The following is a 26,040-nucleotide window of genomic DNA, read 5'->3' as shown; positions in this document are numbered from 1 at the left end:
GTCCCAGCTACTCAGGAGGCTGAGGCAAGAGAATTGCTTGAGCCCTGAAGGCGGAGGTTGCAGTGAGCTGAGATTGTGCCACTGCACTCCAGCCTGGGTGACAGAGTGAGACTCTGTCTCAAAAAAAAAAAAAGTCACTTTATTCTCACTGATGGAGCGTGCCCAAAATGGCCCAATCAGCAGTCCATCTTACTTTCCAAATCTGCTTTCCTTTATCTGCCGTGTTTGTTTTACTGTGTCACATGCTCTGCCACCTGCCAGCAACAACTATACCAAGAGCTTGTGCCACTTCGAAATTCATAGTCAAGGAAATGTGACTAAGAAAAAAGACATTTAGCTCTTTCTGAAATTTAATGAAAAGGTAAAGCTGAATGATGCTATTTTTCCACTTAGTAAAACAAACGAGTAAAATGTATACAGAAGTTTCCTGAGAGGGAGGGAAGATATCTGCACTATATTTGCAACTTTTCCGTCAGTTTAATATTATTTCAAAACGAATTGTTTTAAGGTACACAAAAATGCAGAGTAGTGCCTGTGCAGGGAAATGTTCAAAATAAAGAAGGCTGAAGTCATTTATTACCTCAGTATTTGAAACTGTTATTCATTTTTTTCCACTAGTTGACAACATATGGACTGAGGGAATTATTTTCCTATCATAAATATTATATATTATATGTATATATATATATGACAACAAAGAATATTATTGTTATGAGTTGTGAATAAACTCGTGGAATATAATTTATAAGCACTGTTACTGCTAATATTATTATTTTTGATGGCTAATACGGTGATGGTGATGATGATGATAATGATGATGATGCCACCAAAGATGAAGTCAATAATAACACAATTAAGGTTTTTTAAATCCAGGGGGAAATTTTGACTTAAATCATGATATAGGGACAATTATTAATGTTGTATCAAAGATGTTAAGAGCATAAAGCAAAGATAAATTTTAGAATCACTGAGAACAACTGAAATCCCCCCAATAAAATCACAAAGATTGAACAAATTGGTGTGTTTGAGAAGTTAAGCCTGAAGCCAATAGGCATTTACTTGTTGACAATGGGATAGCTCAATGCATAAAAATATGCACTTCTGTGTTCAAATCTCAGCTGTGCTAGAAAGATGAATCTGGGTCCATCATTTAAACATTTTAAGTCTTTTAATCCCAAGTAAGGATGGCAATAATACCTAAAAGGTATAGCATACCTCATACGTATGCTGTAAAATAAAACAAAACAATGCATACCAAGTGCTTTGAACAATACTTGCCATATAATAAGATCTCAATAATTCATTATTTTTATTAAGATGAATTTCTTATAACGGCATTTTTAGAAAGCAGGAATCACTGCCTAATTATACCATTATTTCATTTGAATTAATTTTGAGTGCCTAATTTATCACATATTATTCTGCTGGACAATTTTATGGGGAAATTTGGGAGGGGGTGTTTTAATCTAATAAAGAAAACCAAACATTTTTGATACGAAAGAAGTTATTTTTGTAAATATGTAGGATATATGTATCAAAAATACTTTCCAAAATATTTTACCCGTTCTTATGCCAATCATTTAAATTGTAGTCAATGGTCATTAATATTGCTAACTTTACAGTGCTATGGCTTGCAATTGCAATTAGTGTAAATCCTAACAGAATCACATAACAGGTAAAGGAGTAAAGCAAATATTGTCTAAATCACAAGGAAATAATGAATAGAAAAAAGGTGACTCTTTTCTCTACCACCCTCCTTTTTAAACACCTGAACCAAATACATTTCCACAAATCTTGCAGGACATCTGAAATCATCCTGATAATACAGATACTATGATATTTTCAAAAGTAGGTAGAAATAAATAAGACCATTCCTAAAAGGAAGCATGACAAAGTTATAAAGAAAAAAATGAACTACTAAACTAAATATTACTGTAAGATTTGGTCATTTCAAATGCAGTGTAGCTCATGTGTACCCTTGTGCCTTTCCAACACAGACCAAGAAATCTCCTTTTTTGGTACCCAGCCTCGGGAAAGTAGTTACTGCCATAATTCAGACAAAAAAAAAAAAAAAAAAAAAAAAAAAAGTCCCTCTGTAGGAGAAGGTTGCAAGCATGAGACAAAAGAAAAACTCTTCCCTTACGTTAAAATATAAAATGTATTTTTAGGGTCAGTCTACCCATCCCCCCAAAAAACCTGATGCCAATTGGTAACTTGCTAAGATTGTTTGTCAGATAAGAGGCTAGGACTGAATAAAATGTAAAATTCCAAAATACATGACATTGTGTTCTAATTTGCTTAGATAAGAGTGTTAGCTTGAACTCATATAATGTTCTATTTTAATATGTGGATACCTTATTAGTTGGAGTTTTGTACTTAGTTCTCCAATAAGCTTCCCTCTCCACCTTCCCTGGCCACTGTTCTCTGTTTCAGTTCTAAATATCTGACATGCTCACAAAGGTATCTCATTGTTCCGTCTCTTGAAACATCTTTAAAAGTGAACAGAATATTTTCTATTCTTTTTATTTTTCCACCAAAATATATGACATTAACCAATCACCAAATTACTAAGAACAGCAGCCACAGTCATTTCTACTTCTCTTCCTCAACACACAGACTTAATCTCACTAAATTTTATTGATACCAAGTTTCTTTTTTCACGACATTGTCACAGACACTACTGTTAACACTACTTCTAACAATTTCTTACTTGCATCATTTTTAATTGTATTATAATCATCTTATTTTCTCTGTTCCTTTATTCTCTCTCTACTCAATTCATCATCCACATGCTGATAAATCGCACTATTACAATAGAGGTCTCAAACATCACTATTCAATTTAAAACATTAATATACTTCCCACACTTTCTAAAATTATGTTTGAATCACTGGCATGATTTCCAGAGTTGTTCATAATCTGAATCAGACTTCAGTCTTATCTTAACCTCCTCTCTTTTCAAAGTTACACACCTACTTTTCAAATGGTCTTGACTACCAGATATGCATCAACAGATATTTTCGTATCGGGCGTCTCTCTCATGCTACATGTTTTATTTCATTTTATTCATTTATTCATTCATTGACTCACTTAGGTAGTCATTCAGGTAAATTTCATTAAGCATCAGTTGTGGCTAAACACTGATGAGGCACTGGAAATTTAAAGACATAAACCGAAGTTGTTGAGTTTTATTTGTTTGTTTTTTGTTTTCAGGAAGCTTGGTGTCCACACAGAGAAAGAATGTTTGGTTGCAGCACATTTCACAAGGGTGTGATGGAGCTGCAGCTACATGAGCACGCCACACACCTCATCCATCCTGAGGACACAGTGGGGGCTCTGTGGGAAGCACCACTGAAGCACAGGTCTTACGTGACATCCAGTGTTGCCTGCTTCTCCTCCAGGTGCACCCCACATTACGCACATGCCATGGCGCTCACCAAACTGTGTATAAACACACTGCAAACTTAAGAGCAGATGCTGCATCTCAACCATTCTAACATCTCAACATTTCGTGTATGGTAATAATCTAATGACCAATTATGGGTCAACAACTTGTTGTTGAATGAATCTACGAAACGATGAACGATGAAGCAGAGGCTTCAATGTGATCTCATGTGACCACCTGTGAAGTAGTATCAGTAGCCTGACTGTATCGTTAGGTAGCAAAATCCATAACGCTCTCTGTCAAGTGCTGATCCCACGAGGAATCTGGAGCTCTGAGAGATTAAGTCAATTGCTGTTTCTCAAAGTCATTGCCAGAAAGTGGCTGAGCCAGAATTCCACCTCAGACAACCTAGCAGTGCAGTCATTGTTTAACTACGTTTCCTGAAACTATTGTATATATAACATATACAATATAGAAAAATAAATGGTATGTGATAGTGACATTTAATATTACATGAAACTAAAAATATAAGTTTATACAAATATGAAAAACTGAAGACCTACACAAATAGACCACAACAATGATTTGGCATCTGGCCAATATGTCTCAAAACAACTGAGCATCATGTAACATATTTTAATGGCAAAACTCAAAATACATTATTTTTAGTGAAATGTGTGTAGTGAAGTATGGCTCCAAATGATTAGTAATATTTTTCCCTTCTAGGGAAGTATAAGTTACAGCGAAAATCACTTCAAACCATTGAGAAATTGTTCCAGAACATGGTATAAAAGAATATTTCATCCAAACCATACATTAAATGTGGGATACTGCAAATAACAAAGCAAATCACATTTTTATAACCATTTTATCTTACATTAAGAGTTGGCCCGTATGGCGTATTACTTTGCAGTCTAGAAGAGAATATATACATTGTTGTTAGAATAGAAAGCTATTTCCAATTCAAGCTAGAGACTGAAAAGTCTAGCACAATGAACACGAATGTCAGTGCCAGCATGTTTAACAGGAAACAAAATGCCCTGTCTATTCATATAATCACTACATTGTCCCCTATGCTGAAGGCTCATAAATAGTTCAGATCGAAATTGTATCTGGATTTTTCTCCAGAGAATGTGAGAGCAAACCAAAAATAGAAAGATTGGAGCTGACTGGGTCAAAAGACACAACGTTGATTAAGAGCCAAGAGAAGGAGCAAGCAGGAGACCATAAGACAGCCACAGCCTAGAAGTTGTCAATAAAAGAGATGCGGCTGGGCGCCGTGGCTCACACCTGTAATCCCAGCACTTTGGGAGGCTAAGGTGGGTGGATCACGATGTCAGGAGTTCAAGACCAGCCTGGCCAATATGGCGAAACCCCATCTCTACTAAAAAAAAAAAAAAAATACAAAAATTAGCTGGGTGTGGTGGCGTGCACCTGTAGTCCCAGCTACTGGGGAGGATGAGGCAGGAGAATCGCTTGAACCAGGGAGGAGGTGGTTGCAGTGAGCCAAGATCACGCCACTGCACTCCAGCCTGGGCAACAGAATGAGACTCCATCTCAAAAAAAAAAAAAAAAAAAAAAAAAGCATAGCCCCTGCTTACGTAAGTGAAAGAAAGAATAAAATGGACAAAATTGAAATAATGTCAAAGGTAAAACACTTCTAAACAGAAAATAAGCATATTTGTATTATTTTTTAATAATCTTTTTTTATTTAAAATTGAGATGCAAATATTACTTGACGATAATTATTAGGAGAAAGTCACGTGCACGTGCAAAAAAGCTAGAAATAATTTTTCCACCAGTTAACCTATTATTTACAACAGCAGATCTCTGAAAGGCCAGTTCATTTTATGCCCATGGAAATCCTCTCTGTTTCAGATCTTACTTATCATTGCCATGGCAACCCTCATCTATGCCTTCCTATTTCATCAGGATAGCCACTGAGCATTCCACAAATTCTACTTTGTTTGCCCGCCAAATCTGCCGAAGGAAGCACGCATTCCTTTCAGACTGCATGGGAAAGCAGAACCGAGGTCGGAGAATGTTTTAAGGTGGCACTGATTTTTGTATCACCCCTGTAAAAGTGCATTTCTCTCTGAATTACTTACAGAAAACTCTTGGGGCTTTGAAGTGCAAATTTCTGAAGAAAACTTCCCAGGGAATAGAACGGTCTTCTGATTTTGGGTATGATGAATAGAAAATAGAAGAGAAGTGACATATTTATGACTAACATATCCTCCTGCTTTAAAAAAGTCAACTACAGTTCTTTCGTGGGCATATGCCCTGCTGATTGTGAACAGTCATACTTTATTGTAATCACTCTGTGATTCTTGGGGTAGTAGAGTGGAAGTGAGGTGTCTGAAAGTAGCTGGAAAGGGAAAATGCCATGAAGACATACTGAAGCAGAATTTCCAGCTAGTCAGCAGAGCTGTGGAATGGTGGGACGCTAGCCAGCTGAGCAAGTGAGAACAGACAGCATAGCTCTTTTGAAGCAAAGGCATCAGGCAAATATGCCATGAAGAGGCAGAGCCTTAAAGAGTGCCAGTTTCTACAAATAGCTATTATTGCCACAAACAAAAATGCCACTGTCCCATGCACATCTTTGAGAAGGATTGCAAGTTATTCTGTTGGGGGTTTAGCCATATTTATGCCTAAAAACGGCATTCATATAAAATCAAATGATATAAAAAGATATACACATATAGTTATCTAGATACAGATTTTTAATTTAAGTGTAGGAAAGTCCAGAGGGGAGAACGGTATATCCAGGATTTGGTGTATCTGGAGCCAAGGTAATTTCAAAGTCGGGAATGGTAGACCCAAATTATTATGTTCTCCATCCATCCCACCAGTAAAACCTTACGTTGTTTATTTACATTCTGTATCACTCCTCAAATTTTACTGTATGTTTAGAATTTTACTTGCATGCTGTAATCATTTTTATTTTGCTTCTGTAATGAACTCCAGAAATGTAGTGGCTTTAAACCATACAAATTTATTATTATATAGTGCTGGAGATAAGAAGGCTGAAATCTATCTCACTGAGGTAAAATCACAGTTTTAGCAGAGCTGTGTTCCCTACGTTCCCTACTACGGGCCCTAGGGGAGAATGTTTCTATTGCCTTTTTCAGCAGCAAGAGACTTGCCACATGCCATGGCTAATGGGCCCTTCCATATTCAAAACCAACGGAGATCATTTGAGTCTTTCTCACACTCTGTGTTCTGGCACTGACACTTCTGATTCCCTGTTCCACATTGAAGGCTGCCTATATTACACTGCGCCCTCCCAGAAAAGCCAGGATAATGTCCCTATCATCAAGTCAACGTGACGGCAACATTAATTTCCTTTTGCCGTGTAACATAACATATTCACAGGCTCCAGACGTAAAATACAGACACCATTATGGGCCATTTTTCTTCCTACCAATCCTAAATCTGGCCACCAAGTTTCATATCAACCCCACAGATGAAATAAATTCACCCATGTTGCTCAAAAGTCTCAACAGCATCAACTCAAAGTCCAAATTTCATCAGCTCAAAAGACCCACATCACATCATCTACATCATGAAAATCAGGTATGAGTGAGGCTCTGGGTGTGATCCACACTGAGACACAATTTCTCTCCATCATTGAACCACAAAATTGAAGAAATATGTTACTTGATCCAAAAACACAATGGTGGGGCAGGCAAACAGTAACATCTACAGACATTCCTGCTCAAAATAAGAAAAAGTAGAAGAATTTAAAAAAGAAAGAAAGAAATTCACCAGTTCCAGGCAGTTTTGAAATACAGTTGCCAAGTTCCAGTTGGTTTCAAGGGCTGAGATTGTACTCTGCCATTTGAGCTCTACCTTCTGGGCTTAACTCTCCACCCTGTGGACTTGAGGTTCTGCCTTCTGAGTCAACCTACTGACACAGTAGCGCACCTGCAGCTGAGTAATTACGTCAGCATGTTTCTTGCTTGTAGGCATTTGAAAGTTCTGACACCCTTTTTCCATTTCAATCTTTATCTGTCTCCTTCAGTTCAAGATGGCAACGTTTATGCTGATGTAACATTCTCAAGAACCATGTGTGTCTCTTATGTATGTCCTCAGATTCACTCCATTAGCCAAAGATTTTCTTCATAGAATTTTTTTCTAGATAATCTCATCCTATTTTTGGCTTCTGCTGAGATGACTGACTGAAGAGCTTCATGAGTCACACTCCTAATCATTTCAAAAAGCCTTTTGTGAGACTGAATTCTCTGACCTTTTGATCTTTCGAGGGGATCAGCAAAAAGTTGTCCAGCTCAGTTTTTCCTCTAGGGCATGCTTTTCCAATCTCATCCAAGCAGGGCTTAGATTTTAATCGACAATAAATTCCTTAAAGTTAAATATCCAAGTTAATTGCATAAATGTTCTGCTTCTTTAGTTATCCATATAACTCGAGGATATAATTCTACTAAGCTTTCTGATTCATCATAACAGATATACCCCTTCCATCGGTTTCCAAACACGTATCTCATTTTCTGTTGAGCTATCGTCATCAGCACCTATAAGCTTCATACTTCCACAAATAGTCTGTTTATGAAGATTTAGGTATTCTTTAAGACATGCATGTTTTCTCTACCATGCTTCTCACTTCCTTCTGTGTCCTTGTGCCAGAGTCAGTAACATTCATATTTCTACTAACAGTAACTTTAAGGCAATATAGACGTTTTTCTAACATGCTTCTCAAAATTCTTCCAGCTTTTGTCAACTGCCCAATTCCAAAACTATTTCCAAATTTTAAGGTTTTTATTTATTTATTTTACAGCAGCACTTCACTTTTAGGAAATAAAATCAGTATTTGTTTCTTATTTGTTGCTTTAACAATTACCACAACTTAGAACCTTAATAAACAACAGGAATTTATCTCAGGTTCTGATGTCAGACATCTGAATGGGTCTCACTGGCCTAAACATCAAGGTGTTTGCAGGGTTGTGTTCCTTTTCATGGAGGCTCTAGGGGAAAAGTCATGCCTAACCTTTTCTGTTCTAGAAGCTATCGACATTCTTTGGCTTGCTGCCACTTCATCCATCTTGAAAGCCCACAGTAGCAGCTGGAGTCTTTCTTATATCACATCACCCGATCCTGACCCTACTGCCTCCTTGTTCCACATTGAGAAAGCCTTGTCTCTTTCTCAGTGTGGAACCCAGTGACCTGGGTCCTCCCAGATAATCCAAGATAATCTCCCTCTATTAAAGTCACCTTATTAGCATTATTAATACAATTTTCCACCTTCACATCTCTTTGCCATAGAACTTGACGTATTCAAAGATTCCAGAAATTAGGACATAGACATCTTGGGGAGAGGGTACATTATCTGTCTACTGTATATGACTTCTAGCTTTTAACAGACTATGAACTCGTTGTATGAAAGCTAGGGTCTTGTAGATACTATATTTCTACAATGTTAGCACAGTGGATCAGCAAACAGTTGTTAAATAAGTGTAAGTGGCTAATATCACCTAGTAGAAATCAAGGTCTTCTGTGCATTCACGTTAAGAATGTTAACATGAGTTATACTTAAGTAGTTGTAATGGCATACAAACTATAAAATATAATAGGAAAAATATTTTGGTCAAGACAAAGAACACTATGGGTTGTTTTTAATTCCTTGGTTTAGTTTTCAAATAATTAAATAAATATATGCCTCAAATTGTCTGCAAAATGTTATGAAAGTGTTTAGGAGAATAGACTTCTCAATGTTTTCTTAGGAAAAATATGCAGGGCATTAGTAATTTGAAAAGCATGTTTCTTGAATACATAATAATGAAAAGTATGTTTCTTGAATACATAATAATGAGTTAAATGTTAGAGATTTCAGAAGATTTTACCAAGAAGCCCAGTAACTAAAGACATTGAGTCACATGAGAGTTCAAACTGGAGACTGAGTATATGAATTATTTCTTTGTTTTGTTTTTGTCAGGTTTCTTGAGTTTTTCTCTTGTCAAACGATGCGATTTATCTTTAGGGAAATTTAGTGAAGGGTGTGAGTGCTGGTTATTTGATGATGGGATTCTACATAGAGGTAATCTTACGACTGACCTAGGCAAGGCCTCTACCAGTGCATAAAACAACTTTTTGTAGATTGGTCAACATTCCCACTTCTGGATGGAGCCCTGCTCTGGGGAATCTGAATGTTCATGGGACAAGCTCATTTCTCTGCCTCAACTAAGTGTCTTTCCTGTGTACTGCTGGGATCAGCAGCCCTGAATAGAGGGATGGGATAGGAGGTGAGTGAAAGGAACTCGCATCACAGGAAAAAGCCAAAGAGACCTTGGTGTTAGGGAGCAGGAAAATTCATGGGAGATCTAGGAGAAATAAACTATAAAGTTTTCCCCTTAAGTATTTAACATGTGAGCCACAAGTTTCAACTAATGAGAGCATGGTACACACAGAAGACTATGTCAGTAATAATCGGTATTTGAGAAGAAAAGGAAATGAATCACTCCAGGCTCAGATGGGTTGAGAAGGCAGAATTTTACAATAGAGGTAGAAGGAGAGATGAAAATCCACTGTTTCTTTGGACATTGCGAGTGGAAAAACATTTCAAACAACATGGAAAAGGTGAATTTTAAATTCATACACTAAAGAATGGTGAAACGCGGGTGACATAGTATTATCCCTTAATTAAATTTCTTAATATAACTGTACTAAAATTACTTGCAATATGTGATTTAATTAAAGTTATAATCTCAACACTTTGTAGAAGGTGTACCAGCACCATGCTTATATAACTGATACACAAGCAATAAGTTAATATTTACAGAATACATGAATCCAGGCTACACATTTTCTCTAGCCCTTTGGTTTCTTGATTTCTAAGTAAAAAGGTTGAAGGAAATAAACTACAAGGTCCTTTTTAAGCTAAGGAAAACATGTATCAATAATGGAAATCTATCTGGGACCCCGTGTGTTCCAATCTCAGATGTACCCTATTTAAAACATAGTCCCATGATTAGCCAACAAACAAATATAAACACGCCTAAGTACTCTTCTCCACCTCTCCGGGAAACAAGATGAGGAAGACACTTTTGTTTGTTTGTTTCTTTTTGAGATGGAGTCTCGCTCTGTTGCCCAGGCTGGAGTGCAGTGGCGCGATCTTGGCTCACTGCAACTTCCACCTCCCGGGTTCAAGCAGTTCTCCTGCCTCAGCCTCCTGAGTAGTTGGGACTACAGGCACATGCCACCATGACCAGCTAATTTTTTGTTTAGTAGAGACAGGGTTTTACTGTGTTAGCCAGGATGGTCTCCATCTCCTGACCTAATGATCTGCCCACTTCAACCTCCCAAAGTGCCGGGATTATAGGCGTGAGCCACCGTGCAGGCCGGAAGACACTCTTTCTCTATGGGAAACTTCTTAAAAATCTTCCTTTTCCTTTGCCACTGCTTTCAATATTCTCTGCACAGATGGGAGCTAATCCTGGAAATTTTCTCTCCCACTCTCAGCTTTTCTCCTGAACACCCACCTAGACCAAACAAGATTTCTGTCTCTCTCTTCATTCCTCATCCCTCCTCCTGAGCCCACTATTATACAGACAAGATCAGCCAAGTCATGGGCTGTCTGGAAAAGTGAGAGATGGAGGAAATCACCTTCACATGAATATCTTGATTATTCAAAAATATCTATACATTGATAATTTTCTTTTTCTTTTCTTTTTTTTTTTCTTTTTTGAGACAGGGTCTTGCTCTATTGCCCAGGCTGGAGTGCAGTGGCATGATCTCAGCTCACTGCAACCTCTACCTCCCGGATACAAGTGATTCTCCCGCCTCAGTCTCCAGAGTAGCTGGGATTACAGGTGCCTGTCACCACACCCAGCTAATATTTTTTGTATTTTTAGTAGAGACGGGGTTTCACCATATTGGCCAGGTTGGTCTCGAACTCCTGACCTAAGGTGATCCACAGGCCTCAGCCTCCCAAAGTGCGTGGATTACAAGCATCAGCCACCACACCTTGCCACACATTGGTAATTTTCTCAGTGCTGTGATTCTCAAGTTTTTCAATTCATTTCTTGAAAAATATGCCCCAAGAATAGATGTGATTATGCTCCTTACCTTTTCCATTTAAGAGCCTCTGCTAGGGCAGAAATGAGAATATTTTGAGTCAGCAGTGTAAATATAACATTTAGGTTGGTGCAAAAGTTAACTGCAGTTTTGCCATTAAAGGTAAAGGTAATGGCAAATCCGCAAGTACTTTTGCACCAAGTCATAGTTAAAAAGACAACACATACTGACCTAAATGTTTTCAATTTTTTATTTTTATGTGGAAAAAAAAATCAAAGTCCTTCTTTTAGCCGGGTTTGGTGGCTCACGCCTGTAATCCTAGCATTTGGGAGGCTGAGGTGGGCCGATCACTTGAGGTCAGGAGTTCGAGACTAGTCTGGCCAACATGGTGAAATCCCATCTCCTCCAAAAATACAAAAATCAGCCAGATGTGGAGGCGCAGGCCTAGAATCCCAGCTACTCGGGAGACTGAGGCACGAGAATCAATTAAACCCGGAGGCAGAGGTTGCAGTGAGCCAAGATCACACCACTGCACGCTAGCCTGAGCAACAGTGAGATGTCTCAAAAAAAAGTCTTCTTTTAATCTTAGCCTCTAAAACTTTCTATTTTTTCATATTTTTGTGCAAAATTCAAATGAAATTTTGGTTGTTGAATAAATAATACACAGATTTTCTTTTCTTTCTTACCAGAGCACTTATCAGAACTCTGATTATCTAGCTAAGAAAATTTAGAAACTTTCCAAATGGTTAACACACATATATTCACATTTCTGATCCAAAGAGAAAAAACACTGCACCGAATATCTCAAATAACATTAAATCCATGACAATATTTTAATAATATATTTCATTTAATATGCATAGAAATCCTTTTAAAACACTACTGCAGTGCAGTGTATTTCTCCCTTTGCCTTTGAAGTCCATCAAGCATGCAGTTTGACAGGTGGCTAGGAGTTGCACAGAAAGTCCCTAGAACACTTTGAGCTCCCCAGATGAAAGGTGCTACTTAAGTACAAAGCATCGTAATAATTTCAATATATTTAATACCTACATTCACTTCCATGTCAATGCCCACCTCAACCCTCATCTATTTGGTACTTTGAGGTCTATTCCTTAATTTCAGTTTCTCCAGTGGGATGTGTGTAACTCTGTTCCTTAAAGCTAGTACAGGAAAACTATCATGGAAAAAAGAAAAGTCCATAAGCATCTCATTCTATGTCTATAAAGGACAGAAAATCTCCCCACTAGGAAGTAAACTATAAGACCAACAAAAGATACCTGTCATTAAAGAGACTGGAAGGGCTACCTTTTCCAGGAGCAGAGCATCTGAATGGCAGTGCCTGGGTCATGCCAGTGGAAGGAGGAGTACAGTAGATACGGTTACATTTTCTTCCTTATATTTTCAAGTGCAAAGAAAATTTAGGCAAGAAGGCAGTTGGCTCCAGGGAAGTGTTATATTCTGCTCAAAAGGCATTCTTAGTTTGAGTGAAAAAGTATATGAAATATGGAAAATGGTATTCCCTCTTCTAAAAATTCATTAAAAATCACCAAGTCTTTTCTATTTTTTTCTTTTCTGATGTTAAATAATTTATTTATACAAGTAATACCAAAATATCTTATTCTTTTAAAAATTAAAGCATTATCAATAACATTGAGTCAATTTTTACTCCATCTTGGCCCCTAAAATCCTCCTCATTCCCCTCTTCCTGCTACTCCTTATCCGAGGTAACTGTTATTGTTTCAAATTGCTTGTAACACAGCATATTTTCTAGTCATTTGATTGTATATACCAAACTTGATTTAAAACTTGTTTAAAGACTCTTTTTAAGTGAGAAAACAATATAATTCTATTACAATAAACACTTTTGATATGTCTTCTATTTTTTATTAAATTGTTTGAGTTATCAAATATTCCGTGGTGTAACTTTTAACATTCTGGGTGATTCTGCACTTACTTCTCTTTCTGAACTGGGATAGCATACTGCAGAGGAGAGGCTCAGTACACAGAAAGAAGAGCTCTTCAGGGCATCGTCCACCAGGTGCTCGCAAGGCTCTGCGCCCCCTGGCCCTTCTACAAGCCTCACTCTTGTCCTTTGCAGACCCCAGGATTTGACCAGCTGATTTCTCCTTGACTATTGCTCAATCTCACAATCCTTCTTATGCATGCTAGACTAGAATCCTAGGTGATTCATCGCTGCACTGTGGACCTGGGTAATGACACAGTCTCTAAAAATAATAGTCAGCAAACCAAAAAGTGAGGATTCATCAAAATGTGCCAGGAGAAAGAGAAGGGCCTCCTTTAAGCCCATTTCTATGATATTCTCTCTTGCTCTACCTCCCTATCCTCCACATCCATCCAGGACCTCCAGCTGGGCTGTTCCCATGTACAAATGGGAATTCAGAAGCACAGCTACTATAAGCAGCAAGAGCTTCGGACTGAAAGGCTATTAAGTTCAGTAGAAAAGAAAGTCATAGACTCAGATAAAAGGAAATGGAAAAAATGGTGGAGATAAAAGCCTACACAAATTAGTTTGCCAGTCAGGCAAGATGGAGCCAGGAGACTGGACACTGGGACCCATAGCAGTGTGGAGGCTAAACCACCACTGGAAGAAACAATCTGTGTTAGGAAGACGAATTATCAAACATTTGGTTCAATATTTATTAAGTATGCATGCCGTACATCTAAACTTCAATATCTGGATTCCATACTACTATGCAATGTTTTGATTATAACCTGCCCCCCCAGGTGTGTTTGCTTGCAGGAAGAAATGGGTTGTGTAATTCTCAGAATTCTTAATGAAAATGTGTATGTGTATTTAGTATGTATATGTATAAATATTATGTATATATGTGTATTCACTCCTGTTAGCTTGGCAAATGTGATTCATTTCTAAGAGATGGGTACACTCTCAATGTGTTTATATAAAGTTTCTGAGACTGTGAGATTATATCTAGATTCCAGGTTGTGATAAATTCACTACAATAATAGAGACCAGCAGGGCTTTCTGCTGCTATTACTGCCTTGACATTTTCTATGACTGACATTAGAAATAACTACAACCCCCACTTGGAAGTCTGGGCTCATCTAAAGTCACTAAATTTCATTAACTAAAAAAAAGTGACATAGTATAGGTAGGAATTTTGTGCACCCACCTAAAAACTTCAGGGAATTGTTTTTAAGTCTGAGACACTTGTTTTCCCAATAACCTATACCAAGCATGCTTTGTTTTTAAAGAGCACATGATCACACTAATAAAAACAACAGCTTTCCACAGTTGAGACCTTATAGGCACTCAAAAAATACATAAATATGCATTTAGCAATTGTCTTTCAAACAATTCTATGAGTTGCTTGGTATTATTTTTATTTTATAATTAAAAATATTGAGAGCGAGAATATAAAGGACTATGTTCAAAGCTGACATGATGCAAAGAAAAGAAAAGCCAGAACTGGAAGTCAGATCTGGTTTCAAAGTCAGTGCTCCTTACAGCTGTCCTGGAGACCATCATCTCTCTATCTAAGATGACTTGGTAGGCGGAATTTCATCTCCAATGTGAATCCACTGTGGAGCCCTGGCAATTCTCGCAATGCTTTGTAACATAAATCATTAAGCTGACTTGAGAAATTCTTCCGCCTTCAATATCCCCAGGTCACCAGTTGAATGACACCACTAAATAAAAATTCAGCCAAAATGACAACTACAGCCTGCCTGGCTTCAGATTCGCTAAATACTATCTAAATGATTACTAATCCCTTCCCACTTCCTATTTCAATAAGTAATTGGCTTCCTTAATACTGCCTCTTTCTAGAAGAGGGTTAGTTACGTCAGTCAGGCAATGGCCTTGGGTCACACAATGTCAACTTTTGCTGTCATGTAAGCTTTCCAAGTCTGCTTTTTTTTTTTTTTTTTTTGAGATGAAGTCTCGCTCTGCGGCCCAGGCTGGAGTGCAGTGGCCGGATCTCAGCTCACTGCAAGCTCCGCCTCCCGGGTTCACGCCATTCTCCTGCCTCAGCCTCCCGAGTAGCTGGGACTACAGGCGCCCGCCACCACGCCCGGTTAGCTTTTTGTATTTTTAGTAGAGACGGGGTTTCACCATGTTAGCCAGGATGGTCTCGAACTCCTGACCTCATGATCCGCCCGTCTCGGCCCCCCAAAGTGCTGGGATTACAGGCTTGAGCCACCGCGCCCGGCCCAAGTCTGCTTTTTATGGTCCCAGCTTTCCTTCATATGCCAAATGTAGGTTTTTCCCCAGAAGTTTTGCTCTAGTTGATGTGAGTAAAAACAGAAGCCTCAGCCCATCCTTAACCTGTCCTACTTCATGGAAAAATCTCCAAGAGTTCCATTCTGATTCAGTTGTTCAGAGCAATGAAATCTCATTCTATAAATGCAGTATGGTGGCTCTAAAGAAACAAAAAGCAAAGAACAAAACACAGGGAACAAAAAGGCTTTAAAACCTAGAAGAACAGATTGAGCGCCACCATTTATGTCATCTCAAATAGAGCCAGAAACATGGATAACATCGCTTATGTTAATAAAGCATAATAGTTGACACTACATTCTTCGTGAAACCACAATTTTAAATCCAAGACATTATTGTCATGGTCACCAAATCCAAAATGAAAATACAACTTATGAAACCTATACCATGCCATATGTCACTGTCTCTAGATACAGGTTATATTCAAAATTATCAGTTAAGAAAAAAATACCTGTCTTTCCATTTACAACTCTAGCACTAATAATCTGACAAACAAATTAAGCTAACACTTGTACCTTTTGGGAATACTTCAAATTAGTTTGATTTTATCCATGAAATACCCATGATTTCTGTGAGTAATCCATTATCAGCAAAGCATAATTAAAACCACAATCCTTTAGTGATACTATTAAAAACATTCCTAATGCTTAAAGCTGATATATACGCCAGAGTTAATACTTGATTTAACATACACCATAATGTCATAATGAAAGTCATCATTAAACTTATATTAATAATTTTTAAAATTTTAGTTTTTTAACTGAGTATCAAAGCCCTATTTAGATGTTACTTCTTTACCATGGAATGCAAACTTCAACAAACTTGACATATATTTCAAATTATCCTATTGCCTAACTTAAATAAAACAACACATACAAAATGAAAAAACACTAAATAAAAAATGGGCTTTACGTAGTTTGAATCATTTTTCCATTTAAATTAATGCATGTAGTGCTCTTGCAATGAAAAAGTGTGATAACCAATATTTATTGTAATGAATGATAACTCTTAAGTGAGCCAGTCAACATCACAGCCCCTTTTTAATTCCAGCAAGTTAACAGGAAAACTGAGATAGATTGCATAATTTGATAATTGCACACAATTTCTACAAGACCTTGTAAATGAGTATTTGGCTGCTACAGGTCTCAGTTTTCCTTTCATCAAAACTCTTAAGAATTTGCTTTTCTGAAAAGACAGTAGACTACTTGGTAAAGTATGATCGACTTGATTGAAACATGGTAATTTTCAGAACAAATGAACTTCTGATTAAGGTTCCCCAAAGATCATTTTGGTGGATATATTTTCTAATACTACAATTGCCTTTTCAAGCTTATTGAGCTCCTATGTATAATGAGTTTTCTTATCACAGACTGTCTCTCCAATTACACACTTCATCATAACAAAGCCCATCCATTTGCTGGGGTTGCTGATGCCCATTTAGAGCCTTGAGTCACTACTCTTTACCTCTAGTATAGGCTGTTTTAAGGAAAACATCTTTTCCTTTCAGAATTTAAGTAGTGAAAAGAAAAAGCACTGTAGGTTTGGTTTTAAATAGAACTGGAACATTCTCTGAAAAAGTATAATGTTGTCTTACAAAAGATTTTGTACTATGAAGACAGAAAAATGAGGAAGAAAAAGAAACAGTTTTTTTTTTTAAAGTACTTACTTACCAGGTGTGAAATTGTATCGAGCTGAAAATCCCATAGATTCCAGCTCTCCATCAGCAAAAAATTTAATCCATAGAAATCTTCCACTGGATTTTATTACAGGTGGATTTTGTTGTCCACAGAAACGTCCAATTATTGGAGAAAAGCCAAAAGGTCCATCACGAACTTCAATATGATCAAATTTGCACTCCCAAGATGGTTCAATAGAGTACTTTTCATCAAAGTAAAGTTCAATGCACTGTCTTGGAGCAGCTGTAAAGAAGAAAGATTGTGTCTGGGAGGCCATTTCTTACATCTTCAGGTTGCTATTTTCTGATTCTATTTCAGATGTTATCTATGCATCTTCTCTCAAACCTTATGGATGATATGCATGGAAATATAAAGAAAGCATAGGATACTATTCTACGGGATACAATTTTCAAAAAATTTTCTAAGCAGTGAACCTTAAAACCGATGATGTTGCATAAAATATTCCTATACAAGATGACCATTTTGATGTTTTATGCAGGAGTAACAAAGCACACTATTTTTATGAAAGGCTGTTAACTTGGAGTTAGAAGGTCAAGGGACACTCTTCTGTCTCTTTTCTCATATTTCCGGGAATACTCAGGTTTAAGATCACAAATCACTTGAGAAATTGTTTGGCATGGAGTTATATTAAATATAATCATTCAAATAATCCCAGTCATGTGTCCAGATCAGATCCAAGTGCATGTACAAAGACATTAAGAGTAATTTTTCTACAACACAAACCTGATCACATCCCTCTCAGGTTTAAACCTCAGCAGCTGGACCATGATCAATGCATTCGACACGCATAATCTGTTAAGAATATCCTGCTTCCAGGACCCTATCCCCTCACAGAGAGCCTGAGCTCAGACCACTTCAAACATGTCTTGTCTTCCAAGAAAGTATGCTCCTTCACACTTTCATGGATTTTCTTTCATTCTTGAATATCTACATACCCACCATTATCTTCTTTTACACAGGAAAGACTTACTTTAAAGAAGCCTCCTCTCTAAATCTGATCTTGAAAGACAAGAACTATATCTCACTCACCTTCTTTCTCGGCGCTTAGCATAGTACTTGTCATCGAAAATTTCCCAAAAAAAGCCTCTTTGAGTGAATTATAAATAAGCGTAGATTCATAAATGTTTTCACAGCTCTCTAAAGAGTCAGGGAAAGCTTCATAGGGTTGGCAACTCTACACAGCACCACATGAATGTTTTTGCTAATGTTCTTTCATTCTTCCCCTGATACGTCCAAAACAGTCCAAAATTCTGGCATCTCAGACTTACACTCAGCCAGGATACTCCAGAATGGCCATAAAGTTTGCTGGTTCGTAAACAGCTGTTGCCTGAAGCCCTCTGAGTGCTTCCCTGCTGCTTAGCCCTTTTCAGGCACTAAGCCCCTCTAGATACTTGCAAGTGAACACTTAGCACAGCGGGGCCTGCTCCCTCTAAGGTCAGCAACCATGCCAAATGGTGGCTGTCCACACCCCACTGCTTCTTAAATATACACTGAACATCATCCATGATGACCTAAAAAGTAAACTTTGGTATGTACGGTTTTCAAAAATGTATCTAATATTGAGACACATGATAGAACTTGGAAATTGGAGACCTAGAGAATAAAATGTAACTCTGATGCTCCCCAGGTATAAAATTAAAGATCAACAATTTAAGGACAATTCGTTTTTAAAATGAATTATTTTATGAATAATCTTTAATTTCTAAAAAAGTTTCAGACTCCCACATTTTGAAAAGAGACATGTATAACTCATGCAAGAAAAATATTTTATCCATCACTAAAATGTATTAAAAGGTCAACAAATGAGTAACCACGATAATGACAGATTTGAGGGAGTTTCATTGACGTGTTTTTTTTTTGAAATTTGAAAGTACCCAAAGAAATGACTAACCGTGCTTTATGCTTAAAGTGTTAGCCTTAAAACAAAAAGGCAAATACTGAAAGAGTTAGACCCATCTACGTATCAGTACTAAGTATAGCACTTGCATCCATTATCATCCTATAGTATGTATCTACCAGCTTATTTCACAATAAATCAGTATAATAAGTTTTATGATGAAACAAACTACTTCAGATTGTAGTTAATTTAAATAATGTATGGCTAGGGAAAGATAGAGCAATGAAGACAGTCCTTAGCTAATTTACTTAGAACTCTATCTGTCATCTGTCAACATGAGCTCACCAATTTCCCCTACTAAGAAATAATGGCCATCTAACATGAATTCACTTATCCATACCTTCATTCTTGTTATTTCATAAGTTCTGTGGCTGAGTCAACCTCTCAATGTTCCTCAGGAAACATTCTGCTATTATGGCTTTTGGTAGGCAACATCATATGTGGACAATTTATTTTCTTTTGGTCCAGCATGTTGAAGTTAATGACACATACCCGGAAATGAAACCTACATAGCTCAATTTTAGAAGGCAGTGAAATAACTTTTTAAAACTAAGTTTGCCACATACTTATTGTGGTAGATTTAAAAATGAGTTGATTACGGCATGCAGAAACGATTTGAAGCTAACTAAGTCTAACTCTCTCAACTTTTATTTGCTTCACCTTCAAGAATTTTTTTCACAGCTGCCTTTCCTTTTAACATTTCTGTAAGTTGTATTTGATCTAACACTGAGGTTAGTTCATGAGAGGTCTCAACCACTTTGAGAATCTTCATACGCACTGAGAACTATGAGTACTTTCACCGGGATAGCGCACATATCTACAGAATATTTCCTCCATTTTGAGGGAATTTTTGGCCACCTGACATTCATAAAGGGATCCTCTGGTTCATGACTGAGACCTCACCTGTATTCATCACCACAATCGGTCATACCTCTAGAAATCTGACTAATTATGTATCCCTCTTTCTCTTCTATTTTAAGTTTACCTTTCTCTACAGAATATTCATTTTAGAATTAAATATGTGCAATTGGCCCCTTTAAAAGAGAAAAAAACATCCGTCTCCACTATACCAACGGGAGTGCTCATCGCTGCTACTAACAAACTCTTAACTGCTTCACGTAGCACACGCATTTCTGTTTTTCACCTATTTTTCTTTGCAGTGACAACTGGCAAAAGCTTTGGCTACTCCCTGCTTCTCAAGACCCTGTCCACTCTGGCTGCTGTGGCATTGGGCACCTGACTCTCCTGCCTAACTCTCTGGCTTCTCGTAGTCATTCCATTACTTTTTTCCCATACTCTGTCCATCTCTTACATGTTATTTTCCGGAAAATTTATTCCACATTTTATTTTCTCTCATTTTAGATGGAGACACCAGGTTGCCACGGGCATTCTAATGGAATGTTACTACAATATAATGATGCCTGGGGCTCTATCTAAGGTCAATTAAATTAGAATTCCTGGAGAAAGGCCCAGGAAGCTGCATTTTTAAAAGTACTTGAAAAATAGTGCTCCAAATACTCTTTTGGATAATTTTATTCATATTAACAACCTCAACAACAATACCTATATTTCTGACATATACAAATACATTTTCAGCACACATCTATCTCTCCACTGAGCTAGAGCTACATGTACCCAATTTTTTTGTGGAACATCTCCATAAGCACAAACTAAACATATTAGTTTTCCTTTAAACCAATTTTTTCCATCTACATTTCTTTTCTGGGATGGCAATTCTGTCTATCTAACAAGTCATCGAGCAACAAACATTAGAACAGTCCCAGGATACCGTATTCTGTAATCCCTTGATCCAGCCACTCATGATCCAGTTTTTTTGTTTTTGTTTTTCTTTTTTTTTGAGACGGAGTCTCGCTCTGTTGCCCAGGCTGGAGTGCAGTGGCCGGATCTCAGCTCACTGCAAGCTCCGCCTCCCGGGTTCACGCCATTCTCCTGCCTCAGCCTCCCTAGTAGCTGGGACTACAGGCGCCCGCCACCTCACCCGGCTAATTTTTTGTATTTTTAGTAGAGACGGGGTTTCACCGTGTTAGCCAGGATGGTCTCAATCTCCTGACCTTGTGATCCGCCCGCCTCGGACTCCCAAAGTGCTGGGATTACAGGCGTGAGCCACCGCATCTGGCCGATCCAGTTTCTTAAATACCTCTCAGTTCTTTCATGTACTCCATCATTGATGCCACTTCTTTAGTATAAGTATTTACTATGATTTACTTGGACTTTCCAATTGTTTCTTAGTTTATGTTGTTCTCCTTCAGTTACTTCTTCATCAAAATCTCACGTTATTCCTCAACTTAAATTACTTCAATGGCACCTCACTGTCTCCAACACAATGTCCAAGATTTTATCCAGTGGGGACAGAAGGAATACCAGGTACCCCTTTGTCTGAGACTGTCTCCCTCTTCAGCCTCCCGCTGTATTTTCCTCAGATTCTGCAGAAGCCCTAGGATACACCACGCAGGTCCCCAGCCGTATCATAGCTCTGAATTTCCGCACACGCTACTCTATGTAGAGAATGATGCCTTCCCTGGACGTTCTTTAGAGACGAAGGTAAGCATCTCTTCTTCCCCGTATTCTTCTCTTTGGCTTCCCTGTTGCAACCACTTTGTGCTAATCCTGGGGCCCCTACAGATTGTTTACGGAAAGGGACATAGTCCCCAGAGAATACTGTTAAGTCCTACAGACAAGTAGCAAGTACCTTTTCTATCAGTCGTAAAAGGAATTTGCACTGCCAGACCTTAGGTTTTCAGTGTTATCCTTTTAATAGCATAGCTTATTGTTTTACCTTCTTACAGTGTGGTTTCTATTTCCTGAAATAGTACTAAGGGTGGGGGAAGGTCTTTGGCCCAATAATTACCAACAAAAATAATCATTTCTAAATAGAGATTCTTAAAATTAGGTAAACAGTCTGCTTCTTTGAAAACTCTTATCAAATAAATGTGTCCCCACTTATAAGTAATAGAGCATATATCTTTACATTAAGACAGTTTTCCCTGTGTGTGTGTGTGTGTGTGTGTGTGTGTGGAGGGGGGTGCTTCCAAGTTTTAGGCTATTAGGTACTAACAGTTATAATACTGAAAACTTCCATCACCAGATGAAATGCTTCTACATTTTAAAAGTTGTACTTAAGAGAGAGGTGTTGGCAGGGAGCCATAGTTCATGCCTGTAATCCCAGCACTTTGGGAGGCCAAGGTGGGTAGGTCACTTGAGGTCAAGAGTTCGAGATCAGCCTGTCCAACATGGTAAAACACCGTTTCTACCAAAAATACGAAAATTAGCCAGGCATGGTGGTATATGCCTGTAATCCCAGCTACTCAGGAGGCTGAGGCAGGAGAATCGCTGGAATCAGGAGACTCTCGCTCCGTCTCAAAAAAAAAAAAAAGATGTTTACAAGGTTAGTGTAAATGGGAAATGTTCAAAGAGAAGTCTCTTGCCAACACCATTTATCTTTCATGTTGGAAAAAAGTCATGAAAGAAAGTGTCGTAATTTACAATCCTGACCTTGACTTTAAAATGAGATGTCACTTGTTAACATAAATAAGGTAACTATCTTTCAGATTGGTGTTTAGAAAATGTGATTATAGATTGATCTTTGACACTAATAAGATTTTTGTACTTTATAATATTAAAGAAAATGTAACATGCAGGTTATTCTACTAATTGTTGAGCTAAAAAAATACTAGTTTCTCAAACTTACACATTAGTTAATATTGTGCCAACTATGCATCTATTCTATTGCATTAGAACTCTAAATCAATTAAGCCAACTGCAAAATAAACTCTTAAGTTGTTCATTTGTTTTTATTGCACCGAATTTGCTTGTTCATAACCCATTACTAAGAATTTCAATAATTAGCCTGATTCCAGATTTTACAGTTATTTGATTCACTCAGAGATATTTTTGCGCATGATCTCCAAATCAATTTTGTAATGCCTATACGCATTTCTTCATCCAAAGCACAGAGATGGCCAGGTTTTGGCTTAGTGCTTCTCTTAACTCTGGCACTGTCTCCCCTTACCTTCTATGATGTAGATGCATTCCCGGTCAGGGGGATACTTGCTGGGATAGTTGGGAGAGGTAAAGACACCTCCCTCTGCATGTTTTGTCCAAGTTCCACACTGCACTGACTTCTGTGTTTCTGAGGTGGTTTGCTTTTCTGTTTTTTTAAAAAAAAATGTTTTAAAAAGAGCCATCATCCAATTTTTCTATTACACTAAAAATAGAGAGGACATTCTTATAATATCCATTAGTAAATTAATTTTTACATGTTGTCTTAGCCAAACCAATCAATTATACACATTATAACAGGTTCAGATATTCTGGAATATTAAGAGTAGAAGGAAAATAGGAAAATACAAAATAATTGGAGGTCTTCCACTAGGTTTTTCTAAGTAAACACACCTGTTCCTTTCTTGGTTGCCCCAGACAAATGGAGGATGATTAAACTTGCTACAACTGAAACAGAAAAGAAAAATTAGAGTTAAAATACACTGAAATGATCAAATCCCATAAAAACATAATTTCAAGATAAAATATCAAAGCCGATGAACTGTATCATTGTTAACTGTTAGAAGTTCATTCAGAACTTGCAAAAACCAATTTGAAATGTACAAATCAGGAAACCTTGGGACTCCCTTAAGGAAGTAATGCAAGTTAAGAATGGATGAGACCCAAACTCCTAAGGCAAATACATCGTTCACTCTAAAGGCAACATGACAATTTATTCATGTCACACACAGCACAGTGGGACTTCAGGAGTCACACTGTATCTAAACTGCCCTTAGGGAATGGCTCTGCTAGCATCTCTGAATGAAGAGAGGGGCCAGAAGGTAAAAAGGAGGAAAAGGAGAGGCAAACGATGAGAACAGCTCCATGACTGTTCCTGACACACTGCAGTGTGGCTGTATTTTAGAAAATAAATACTTAGACAAATCCTACAGGCTGTGGGGGAGGGGAACAAGCAAGAAACAGATTAATGTGGATTGTGGGCATTAAGCAGCATTACTAGAATGTTGCCTACAAAAATGTTCTGAACCTCCAAGTAACCCCATCCCTCAGCACTTTCTAAGCTGTGAAATTAATCTCTTCTAACTTTAACTTAATACCAAATCAATCTATAGAAATTGATTATTAATTTGAGAAAGGTGATTTCCAAAGGCATTATATTGAGTCAGGTTTCCAGTGTCAAAGAGACTCTGATCTGTAACTTAACAGTAAATCTGCAATGCCATTATAATCTAAACTTGTTTTACTTCCATATTCTTGATCGAATCAACATTTTTACAAGAGGAAACACTAGCAAAATAGTAAGTAAGCTAGTCTTCATAATTTGATTTTTCTATTTTATTTTTCTTATTCATTTTGTTGTCCAATGACATAAAAGGTATATATTTTCATATTTTCACTTAAAATGAATTGGGGGGAGAGCACAATTCACAAATATTTCCTGAATTAAAGCTCATCACAGGCTTATACATTTATACTTAAACATTATTATAAGAAAGGTATCTACGTCTTGATACTAATATTTAAAATATTATAAACTGTGTGTTACTTTATGCTCTAGTCAGTTCATTTGCATTTTAAATTAAGGCACTGGCTGCTATTGTTACTGTGCGTTTCCACAGGGAAAAAAAAATCAATTTAATTGGTCGTGCGTCTGCTCACACCCAGAACACACAGGTACACATCCTCCGGCATCAGGATGTGTATTTGTTTACTCCGCTCTTCCTGTTTCGGTGAAATCACATTATAGACCATGTACTGTGTTTAACTCATCAGCAAAGCCCTCTCTTAACTGCGTGGCTCGCGATCAACACTCTCATCTTTGCTTAGTAATGATAAATTTCCACCACACATTTTCTTATACTGCCTTTTACTCGATGACTCGTGATACTATTTTCCTCTCATTCCTTCCCACCTCTACACTGCCCGCGTTACCACACACCCATAAAGCGACATCAGCGGTCTCCGGGCGGAAAGGGGTGGAGGCTGACCCTCGCCCTTCCCTCCAGCGCCGGCTTCAGGTGTGCCTTCTGCTACCTCCCGGACTGCGAACAGGGGCCCTCTGAGCTCCGGGAGCCCCTGGAAGAGGAAGACTCCTCTCACCCCACTAGGTATCATCCGCTCTCTCCCGCTTTCCACCTGCGCCCTCGCCGGGGCCAATCTCTGCCGCACGTGTCCATCCCTAAACTGCACTCTATTCTCCACCCCCGGGGGGTTCCTGCGCACGGAAAGCCCGTTCTCCGCGGCAGGTTGTGGGATCAGGCGACGGCTGACCGCGCGCCGCCCCCACGCCCGGTTCCACGATGCTGCAATACAGAAAGTTTACGTCGGCCCCAACCCGCGCGGGACTGCAGGGTCCGCCGGAGCGCGGCGCAGAGGCTTTTCCTGCGCGTTCGGCCGCTGGAAAGGGGCGGGAGGGCCGGCTCCGGGAGCGCAGGGGCGCGGCGGGCAGGGTACTCACTGTGAAGCACGCTGCGCCCATGGATCATGTCTGTGCGTTACACCAGAGGCTCCGGGCTCCACTAATTCCATTTAGAGACGGGAAGACTTCCAGTGGCGGGGGGAGGACAGGGTCGAGAGGTGTTAAAGACGCAAAGCAAAAACGAAATAAAGGGGGGCCGAGAGGGAGACCAAAAGGAAGGGGGAGCTCCGAGCCCACGCTGCAGCCAGATCCAGATGAGTCCGTCCTCCGCCCCGGGCGGGCTCTCGCTCTCGCTGGCCCTCAGCGCCGCGCAGCCAGCAGCATCCCCACCGGGAC

At 38.5% G+C, this 26,040-nt stretch overlaps 1 protein-coding gene across 4 annotated transcripts in view; it reads right to left on the bottom strand.

Annotated features, from left to right (window-relative positions):
* Positions 1-26,040, bottom strand: part of NETO1 (neuropilin (NRP) and tolloid (TLL)-like 1) — a 127,277-nt gene extending 101,237 nt beyond the window's left edge. For 2 of the 4 annotated variants that reach the window (XM_011959198.1, XM_011959199.1), the window contains exons 1-4: positions 25,744-26,040; positions 23,679-23,732; positions 23,296-23,433; positions 17,342-17,590 (exon numbers count right to left, since the gene is read on the bottom strand). In XM_011959198.1, coding sequence (XP_011814588.1) covers positions 17,342-17,590; positions 23,296-23,433; positions 23,679-23,732; positions 25,744-25,771 — 469 coding nt within the window. In that variant the 5' untranslated portion in view covers positions 25,772-26,040. Of the gene's footprint in view, positions 1-17,341; positions 17,591-23,295; positions 23,434-23,678; positions 23,733-24,055; positions 24,108-25,222; positions 25,503-25,743 lie in introns of those variants that run through there. The other 2 variants (XM_011959197.1, XM_011959200.1) reach the window with 2 other exon arrangements.

This window comes from Colobus angolensis, unplaced genomic scaffold, assembly GCF_000951035.1.
Source record: "Colobus angolensis palliatus isolate OR3802 unplaced genomic scaffold, Cang.pa_1.0 Scaffold489, whole genome shotgun sequence".
Taxonomy (NCBI): Eukaryota; Metazoa; Chordata; class Mammalia; order Primates; family Cercopithecidae; genus Colobus; species Colobus angolensis.
This window is presented reverse-complemented; position numbering and strand designations above follow the sequence as displayed.